Raw genomic sequence first — 10,424 nt, 5'->3', positions numbered from 1 at the left:
AAACGGGGTGACAAATGCCAACTTGGGAATAGCGTCAGGACTAAGGGGAATCTGCCAGTAGCCTTTGCATAGATCGATGGTGGTCAAATACTTTGCCCCCACCAGCCGGTCTAACAACTCATCCACACGCAGCATGGGATACGCATCCGTCACTGTTTTCTCATTGAGCTTACGATAGTCTACACAAAACCGTGTAGTCCCATCCTTCTTGGGCACTAACACTACGAGGGATGCCCAGGGACTATCTGACTTTCCAATGACCCCTAAACGCAACATCTCTTGTATCTCTTGTCGCATCCCTTCTCGTACAGACTCAGGGAAGCGGAAGGGGGGTTGTCGCAGGGGGGTCTAATCCCGGGTCCCAACCTTGTGTTATGCCAGGCGAGTGTAACCTGGTTTCCCCGAAAACATCCTCTGTCGCTGCCTCAACAACTCCTCCACCTTCTGTCTCTCCCGGGGCCTAGGTCTTCACCCAAGTGTACCTGGTCCCATGTTTTAGACTGAGTCCTTTCCTCTAAAACATCAGGCAATGGAAGTCCGGCTAAATCCTCTGCTTCAGGTGCACAGATGGCCACTACCTCTTCAGGGCGCTCCCGGTAGGGCTTCAGCATATTCACGTGGAACATGCGGATAACCCTGGGGTCATCACAATCGGTGACATTACAGGTTGTGTCGGCTATTTTCCCCACTACCTGGTAGGGCCCCTGCCATGCAGCTTGGAACTTGTTCTGCCTGGTGGGCTCTAACACCAGGACCTTCTGTCCTATTTCCAAGGTGCGCTCTCTGGCCCTCCGATCGTACCATACACGCTGGCGCCACTGGGCCACCTGCATGTTCCCATGTACAGCCTGGGTCAGCTCCTGTAGGTGGTCCCAGAATTCCAGCACATAGGGTACAATAGGTACCCCTTCTATGAGGCCCTCCCCTTCCCAGTGTTCTAGCACTAAGTCTAGGGGTCCCCTTACCCGTCTCCCATATACCAGTTCGAACGGGGAGAACCCCGTGGATTCTTGGGGCATCTCCCGATAGGCAAACAGGAGGTGAGGCAAGAATTTCTCCCAGTCCCTGTAGGTCCTGGTAAAAGTCCCAATGAGTTGTTTTAACGTCCCGTTAAAGCGTTCACACAACCCATTGGTTTGCAGGTGGTACGGGGCACTTCTAATGGACTTTACGCCGCACAGCTTCCACAGTTGGTTGGTCACCTCTGCTGTAAACTGGGTACCCTTGTCCGAGATAATCTCCCGGGGAAATCCAACCTGTGAGAAAACCTGGAGCAGGGCAGCCGCCACCGTCTCTGCCAGTATGTTAGGTAACGCAACCACCTCTGGATACCGTGTGGCATAATCTACCACTGTCAATATATACCTTTTCTGACGGACTGGGTTTGGCTAATGGCCCTATCAGATCGACTGCTACTCGGCTAAATGGTTCCTCCACAATGGGGAGGGGGCGTAATTTGGCCTTACATCGATCTCCCCTCTTGCCAATGCACTGGCAATTGTCACAGGTCTGGTAGTAGTGACGAACATCATAGGTTACCCCCGGCCAAAATAAGTTTTGTGTCAGATGATGCCTGGTGCGACTGACGCCGAAGTGCCCGGCCAAGGGTATGTCATGAGAGATTCGCAGTAACTCCTGCCTATACTTCTTGGGAACTACCAGCTGTCGTTTTATAGTGGGGCTTGTCCCTGTGTGGTGCTGCTCTGTGATCCGGTAGAGGAGTCCCTGCTTCCATATAAACTGTTCCCCTTCCAGTACCCCTCTCCCCTCTTGTGCCTTCCCACGATATCCCTCCAATGAAGGATCCTCAAGTAACTCCCTCTTAAATTCATCTGGTGTGGCCCAAGAAATGTGCCTGGCTATGGGAATACGTGTAGGGCTGGGATGTCTTACCTGAGCCTCTTCTGAGTGTGATTCCGCCTCCGCAGCTTGAGCTTGTCTCCGGGTGGTCACAGGATATGTCTCAGCCAGAGGGGCAACCAAGAAGGCACACAACATGGGCCCCAAGTCATTTCCCAGCAAGACGTCTGCAGGAAAATCCTCCATCAAGCCGACCTCAACAAGGCCATCCCCGACTCCCCAGTTCAGGTGAATCCTAGCAGTGGGCAGTCGATGTATGGCTCCCCCTGCTACACAGACTGCCACTGTCCGGTCCATCTTCTCTTGGTCCCGAATGAGATGAGGCTTCACAAGGGTCAAAGTTGCCCCTGAATCTCTTAGTCCCTGCGTACGTTTCCCATTAACCCACACGATCTGTCGATGCTGTTGTTGATTACCTGCCCGGGCTGCCTGCACGGGGTCCACTTCACTCAGCACTTCCTCCATCTCTTCCACCCCTTGGTTAGTCATAGCCCCCAATGTTGGGTCAGCTTCGCCTTGGTAGCAGTGTACAGCGGCCCGGCTGAAGGTAGCTGTTCCCACCTTTGGCCACTGGGTATACTGAGTCCGGTTGGGACATTGTCTTTGCAGGTGGCCCAGCTGACGGCAGGTGTGGCATCACGCCCCAGGGGAACTGTGGTAGGCCGGGTTTCTAGCTGGTCCCCTTACAATCTTCGGTGGTTTGGGGCCCTCCAGGTCCGTGGGCGGACCCCTAGTGACCATCTTTGATCCGGACAACTGAGGCCTCCTGGCATCATGATGTTCATCGGCCAGACGAGCGGCTTCCTCAAGAGTCGTTAGCCGCCTGTCGCGAAGCCATTCCTGTGTCTCAGGGGTTAGTCCATTAAAGAATCGTTCTAACAAGACGAGCTGGAGGACATCCTCCTTAGTGGTTGCTTGGCTCCCTTGTACCCACTGTAGCTGTGACCGCCATAATTTACAGGCCCATTCAGCGTGGGTATCGATTACTCATTTTATAAGTCCGCGGAACTTTTGGCGGTATGCCTCTGGTGTCAGCGCATACCGGGCCAAGATCACTTCTTTGATCTGCTCATAGTCCATACAGTCCTCATCAGGTACCGTGCGATAGGTGTCCGCTGCCCAGCCTGTCAGCTTGCTGGCCAGAATCTTAACCCATTCCTCCGGCTTCATTTGATGAAGGGCACCCTGCCGCTCAAAGTCCTGCAGAAAGCCATCAATGTCTTCCTCTGCCTCCCCCAACTGTCGGAAGGCATTATACTGGATCTTTTTGTGGCTTACTGTTGAAGGTACCTGGTCGGAGGCCAGAGCTCCCCCTGCTCCCTGACTCTCCTCTCTCCGCTCTGCCATCTCCATCTTGGCCAGCTCCACTTTGGTCCGCTCTGCCATCTCCATCTTGGCTAGCTCTATCCTGGTCCGCTCGGCCATCTTTTCCTTCAGATCAGTACGCACATCAGCCATCACCTCTCGTATGATCTCTACTGCAGAGTTTGGGCCATAGAACGCCAGTCTGTTCTTTACCTCCCTCTGGAATTCAGTCTCCTCCACGTTCACATTGGGGGGCGCTGCACTGTCGTGTTCCATGATGGCTGCTATCAAATCCGCTTTTGTCTTGTTGCTGGTGATTAACCCTCGGGCTTCCACCAGATCTTTTAATGTAGTCCTCTTTAACTTCTGGTAGTTGTTTTCCATTCATTCCTTTCCTCCTGTAGAAGGGGTATCATATCCCGCTGTCTGCCACCAGTGTAACGGGGTCTACTGAGCTGGGGTACCTCTTTCAGTACCACCCCGTGTTTCAGGAGGTCCACTGTGCTTTTGCTGGAGTCTGAATGAAGGACGCTGGCTGGAATTCCTTGATTACATGGGCGCATATAAAAGTTCACTGCTTCTCCAAGTATTTCCAGTCTGACAACACTTTATTCACAGGACACAGAATATATCACACAGATACAGTGGGCAGGCCAATAGAAAAGCGGCAGGCATACATTACAATAGCCGCAGGGGGCCGGAGACTGCCGATATTTACTGTGGGAATTACAAAGGTGGGGGAGGACAGAAGGGGGATATCTTGTCCCCTCTGCCCAGGGGCGCAGCCTGTGGGCTGATGCATCTCACATGGAACCTATTATACATACATATAACTGCACACATATTCTGGGTGCTGAGTGGTTCCGTAACACTGGGCATCTCCTGTATATAATTATATATGCACAGCTGGTATAACCTGGGCATCTTCTGTATATAATTATATATATACAGCCGGTTTAGCCTGGGAATCTCCTGTATATAATAATATTTGTACAGCTGGTATAACCTGGGTATCTCCTGTACATAATTTTCTATGTACAGCTGGTATAACCTGGGCATGTCTTATATATCTTACAACCTGGAATTTCACTTGGTTTTTTAGGGATTTCATCAGTTCATGTAAAGATACTAAAGAATAGTGGATGAGATTGATAGTAAAGTGTCAGTCTATTCTTTGCTGACAACACCATCTATGTAAGATACTAAAATCTGACCTTGACGTTACAATATTACAGAACGATCTGGATAAGACGTCTGATTGGCAAACAATGTTTAATGTAGATAAATGTAGAGTAATGCACCCAGGACAGAGTAATCCTATGGCTGCAACTACATTAGATGGGAGGATACTCGGGACTACAGATGAGCAAATATTTCAGTGTTTAGTTCGGATTACGATCGCTGAATTTGCAATATTCACTGATTAATTAGTAGAATATTCGCCCAACATAGCCGAACGCCATTCATGACAATGGGAAGAAAGAACAAACGCACAACAAAACAACACCTCATAACGGCCCCAAATGCTGCCAACACACATCACATGAGGGACAGACACCAGGAAAGTGGCCTCAATTCACCCACAGCACAGATCGTAGGATGGCTCTGCAGCAATCAGCCAGGCATGAGGTATTGGGGTCTGGGACAGCATTTACAGCTTTCAATTGAACGTCACAGTAAGATGAGGTGGGTGAGGGATCGGTGTAGACCTCCTGTGCTGGGAGCCTGATACCAAATGGAACACCTCTACCTGCTTTCATGCTGAGCCACACTCAGGTGGCACAAATATCAGTTTTGTAGACTGCCATTGTCAGAAAAATCTAAGGACAGTAACAGGGGTAGTTGAGTCCAAGGAAGTGGAGGCCTGACGGTCTCGGAGGCCTACTGCTACAGGCAACACGCATGAAGGAGACACAACCAGGAGTGTTCACATTTCCAAAAATTATTGGCAAACACCACAAAAGTGGCATCAATTTCACCACAGTAGAATTAGTATAATAGGGACCGACAGGTCTTCTACTACTCCCAATCCAACAGATGGACACCCATGGCAGACATAGATTTAGTCAAGGAAGGTGTGACATTGTCGGCAACATGCTGGTGTAGTACACACACAGCTTTCTTAGAAAAGTAATGGCGACTGGGCAATTGGTACTGGGGGACTGCGACGGCCATCAGCTTTCGAAAACCGTCTGTATCTGCAAGGAAAAAAGGCAGCATTTCTGTGGCCAACAGACTGGAGATGGTGGAGTTCAACCTCCTAGCTTTGTCATGTATAGGAGGAAACAATATTTTACGTGACCACAACTGGGAACCATGGGCTGGCTGCACTGCTGAGACGGGGTGGAGTATTGTGAACCAGACAAGCTGCTGGACTATGAGAGAGGTGCAGAAGGAGATGTTACTGTGGATTGAGAAACTAGTGGTGTGCTCATTCTCTGAGATCGGTCAAAAACAGCAGGTATGTCTGCTTCCGTTACAGCTGAAGGCGGCCTTTCAGTCAGCATGACTGGAGAGGGTAAAGAACCCGAGGTTCTGCGGTCGAAGACCTGCATCTCAATAGTTGGCACAGTAACAGAGCAGGAGGAAGAAGCAGCAGATGCGATTGATGGGGTGGCTGATGGTTGTTGAGGTCTGCTCATCTGCATTTTTGCGCAGTGGGATTCCCACAGTAACACATGTAGATTGCGCATGTGAAAGTTCATACATGTACTAGTCAAATTATATTGCACTTTTTACCTCTACTCAGTTATTTTTTTTGCAAAGCTGGCAGATTACGTGAGTTGGCTCATCCTTTGCAGTGTCAAAAAAGTCCCAGGCTAGACAACCTTTGCCACCCCTGTGAGCTGCAGACCCGTGGACACTGCTGGTCACAGAAACAGTTGTGGCTGAGGATGCATTGCTCGTTGTGGCTGCATCACTACGTGTCTGTGACATATGGCGCAACATAACCTCCTCATCTTCCTCCTCAGATGACCTACTCAGCTGTGTGCCTCTATGTTCACACCAACGGGATCTAACACCTCATCATCATCATCCTTTCTGTTATCACATTCCTCACCCTAGGATTTGCCCTCCTACTCTTCCTACCCTGACAGCAAAGTACAGTCCTCAGGAGCCTCAGATATCTGAGTCTCATCAGGATCATCTCCCCCCAGGGGTTAACATCTGATGATGAGGATCAGGATAGCGTTCAGACCCTACTTCGTCCTGCCCAGGATCCAAGCTAAAAAAAAAAGTTGTGCAGATTTCCTCCTCTTGACTCTGTGAAGCTTTTGAGTACATTTCTGATGACCATGGCATAGAATGTGTGAAAAAGCTCTTCAGACCACCGTCTGTGGTTCTGTACAGTCAGTTGTACAGTTGGAGAGCTGGGACACAGAGGGGAGCAAGGGAATTTGGGTGCCACCTCTGTGGACTGTACTGGGTGTGATGTTGAGGTGGAGGATGAGGAGAAAAGGCCACTTGAAGCTGCGATTGCTATCTACTCCAGCACATGGTCTTTCAGGGCCTCATCAACAAGGCGTACCACTGTGCATCTGCCAAAGAAAGGTAGTGGAGTAGCCCGTCCTGTAACAGAAGTTGTCAGATGTCTTTGCACAGGACGTGACGTTGGTTCACTAGTGTTTTCACTAACCTTACCATCTACCCCACATACATCTTGAACACCAAGCCTAATTCCCCTTCAACAACAGCCTCGCTTTTTCCAAGTCATGAAAAATAGATTTTAAACTCTGCACCACCTCTGCAAACAGCTGAATTTCAGTGACAGTAAATTACAAGGTGATATAAGGCGTGATGTATCGTGTTACTCACAGAAGAAAGAATTGTTTGAGTGTGGATGAGGCCTGTATGACAATGAAGATATGCTACAAAGAATTTGAAAGTCAGATGTCCTGTACTGTATGACGTTAGGAACACAAGAATTTTTTGGTGGTCTCTGGATCAGGTATCTATAACACACTAGATGCTACAAACTATTTGAAAGTCAGGTCCCCTACTGTATGACGTTTAGCAACAGAAAAACATTTTTGGTTATCTGCATGAAATCTGCAGACAGCTTAATTTACTACCCAACAACAAAGTGTGATACAGTGGGCTTTTTGCAACAGAAAAATTGTAATTTTTTTTTTAATGTGCCTTAGGTCTGCAGACAGTTTCATATCACCACAGCACTAAATGACAAGGTGGGATACAGCGGGCTGTATCACATTTAGCTAGTGAAATAACATTTATTAGAATGCTATACTCGTGCATGGAGCACACTAGAAGCAGTGCACAACACACTTGTAGGACATGTTCCCTGCTGGCTTTGTCTGTGGACCTCAGTAATGACAATAAAAAATAAAAATGCTGGAAGGTAAATTTAACAGCCACACCGGACACCATCTAGCTACACTATGTGACTGATATAGAACCGCCTAGCTAACTAGCTACAATCTTGCTGCTTATAGTGCCAGCGTCAGGAGCAGCCTCTCTGCGCTGTTACAGTGTAAAAATGGCGCTAAAACAAGATGTCCGCTATTTATATGGAGAAGGACATGTGATTTCAGCAGCCTATGACACAAGCCGTTGTGTCTGGACATTGTGGATGTTCCTGCGCCATGATTAGCTAGCCACAAAGTGCACACATAAAGTTAGGAGAAAAAACAAACAACTATTTACAAGAATGCCGCGCCTCTGAGCTCTGCAACCCCCCTCCCTCATCAAACACGTGCCAAACACTCATGATACAACACCATTATCGGTGCAAAAGTGGTGAAAATACTTTTGTGTCAACGCAAATATTTTCCTGTACTTTTACCAAATGTTACCGTGTTTCCAATCACAAAACTGAATGTGCCATATTCGTGCCGAATTTATGTTTTGTGATCGTTTTCCGAACAATTTCGGACTACAGAACAGGAGAAGGACGGGGGATTCTGGTTACAAGTAAGCTGAGCAGCAGCACTCAATGACAGACAGCAGCCGCAAAAGCAAACAAGATATTAGTACTATATGTATAAAAAGAGAGATAAAATCCCACAATCCCAATGTATTATTACCCTTTTACAAATAACTGGTGAGGCCACATCTAGAATATGGGATCCAGTTTTGGGCTCCACATTTTAAAAAGGAGATTCAGAAGTTAGAGTCAGTTCAAAGGTGTCAACTAGATTATTACAAGGATGGAGGCCGCTCATAGGATGAAAGGTTGGAAAAGTTGAACTTGTTTAGCTTAGTAAAAAAGACACCTCAGAGGGGATGACATTTACATGTATAAATATATGTGTGGTCTGTACAGAGGACGATGCATGACTTATTCCTTCCAAGGACCGCAGTAAGGACCAAGGGGCACTCATTACGGGTGGAAGGAAGATAAATAGGAAAGGGTTCTTTACTGTAGATCAGTCAGACTGTGGAATGCCGACCACAAGTGGTAGTAATGGCCGACACTATAACAGCTTTTATGCAAGGGCTGGACAATATCCTCAATACACATAACATTGCAAGGTATAGATAATTTAGTGACAAAATGAACAATTGCTGGAGAAAGGGAGAACTTGATGGACTTGATGGACCGATGTCGTTTTTCAACCTATGTAACTATGAAGCATGCCTACAGCAGTAAACCTTGGTTCTCTTTTTCTTGTGAAGCAAACAAATAGGACAAAACAGCTGAAAACATCAGTGTGCATAACTATTCACCCCCTTAAAGTCTGTACTGAATTTATCCATTAAAAGGACCACTTCTGTGTACTGGCTGGATTTTGGCCTTCCTGTAGATCAGAACGTGCTCGATCAGAAGAAAGACTCCAACAAGGAGCCATCAACATCTTGCAAACCACATTTAAGGGAGTTTTTGGTAGAAATCCTTTATTTGACTATGGAAAAATCACCACAATCTCCACTTTATAATCAATATTGCCTTTTAGTTTTAAGACTTTCTAAAAGACATCTTCAGCCTGTTGCACAAAAAATATTTTTTCATGTTACTAGAGAAAAGCTCATCCCTTATACCGTATATCAAAGGACTAATAAGCCTTGGAAGACACATGAAAAAGCAAAAATTGATGACGGCCAGCAGTACTATATTATCTAAGAACTGCATTTCCACAATTCTGTAGGTAAGAGACGTCATGCACAGCAGGAGCTGAAACGCGTGGAGTATGATGGTTTTCCCAGCTTTGGAGGCTGAGGCTTTACCGGAGTTCATCTTCACAGCCACCATCATGATCTTGGCATAGGTGAATATAATGATTAGACCAGCCAGGGAAAAAGTAAAAGCATTTGAAAAAACTCGAATAATTTCCTGTGCCGGGGTGAATCCGAGATTTATTCGGCCACATTTTAAATAAAGTAGGAAATAGGCTCTCTCAACTGAAAAGATGAGAATAATGACGTCCACAATATGGGGAATCAGGACTATGGTCCACATGACCAAAATAGCGATACCGCACCTGTGCACTGTGCAGAACTCTCCGTGTCTTAGCGGGTAGCATATGGCTATGTAGCGCTCCAAGGACAAGGCTGCCAGGTTGAATGGCGTGACCTTCAGAGTCGTCGAAGACATGATGACGAGAATGTAACAGAAGGGGACGGGAAAAGTGATTGGATAAAAGTAAAACGCAAAGAGAAAAATTCCAAGAGCGAGATACACAGTGTCATTAATAAGCATGTGGGCAAACAGGACATAGCGGGCACTTTCCCGAGCACTCGGACTCTTGAGGAAGATGCTCAACATCACAGCTATGAAATACAAGAAGAAAAAGAAGCAGAGGAACGTCGGGATAAAACCACTTGTTCTCAGGACCTCTAGGTTCATACTCAGCTGGGAAGACACTTTGGTTGAATTTGCTTGACTACTTGTGAAATTCATCTGAAATTCAGAAAAAAAGAAATAAAATGAAAAAAAAAAACAATACAAAAAGTTTGGAAAAATCAAAAGCATTCATAGTGTAAAACAATTCTATAAAAATTCAAGGACAAGGTGTTCTGTGTTGGGCATAAGTATGAAGAAGAGTTTATGGAGGGAAACAAAGACGGACATACCATTGGTGCAACCTGTTCAGCCACACAGGGGCCCAAAAGGTATGAGGGCCACTACCACCTCAAAAGCATAGTGATGAGTTATTGTAGTGTTCGTGCACCCTATATGGTTCTGCTGTCTCCCCTGGTTGGAGCCTTCTTCACTTGTGCTGATTATTCCTAACTTTACTGATGGATGCACACAGCAGACTGTAAAAAGTGAAGAGTCCAGTTGAGAAGACTTTTGGAGA

General features: G+C 46.9%; 1 protein-coding gene across 1 annotated transcript; it reads right to left on the bottom strand.

Moving 5' to 3' along the window:
• Nucleotides 1-9,082: 9,082 nt before the first annotated feature.
• Nucleotides 9,083-10,054, bottom strand: LOC143786210 (odorant receptor 131-2-like). Its single transcript, XM_077275499.1, has one exon. The coding sequence runs from the start codon at nucleotides 10,022-10,024 to the stop codon at nucleotides 9,083-9,085; it is 942 nt and encodes a 313-aa protein (XP_077131614.1). The 5' UTR covers nucleotides 10,025-10,054.
• Between the last annotated feature and the right edge of the window lie 370 nt (nucleotides 10,055-10,424).

This window comes from Ranitomeya variabilis, chromosome 7 (genome assembly GCF_051348905.1).
Source record: "Ranitomeya variabilis isolate aRanVar5 chromosome 7, aRanVar5.hap1, whole genome shotgun sequence".
In the NCBI taxonomy this organism is placed as follows: Eukaryota; Metazoa; Chordata; class Amphibia; order Anura; family Dendrobatidae; genus Ranitomeya; species Ranitomeya variabilis.
The sequence above is the reverse complement of the archived record's forward strand: the minus strand, read 5'-3'. Positions and strand labels throughout refer to the sequence as shown.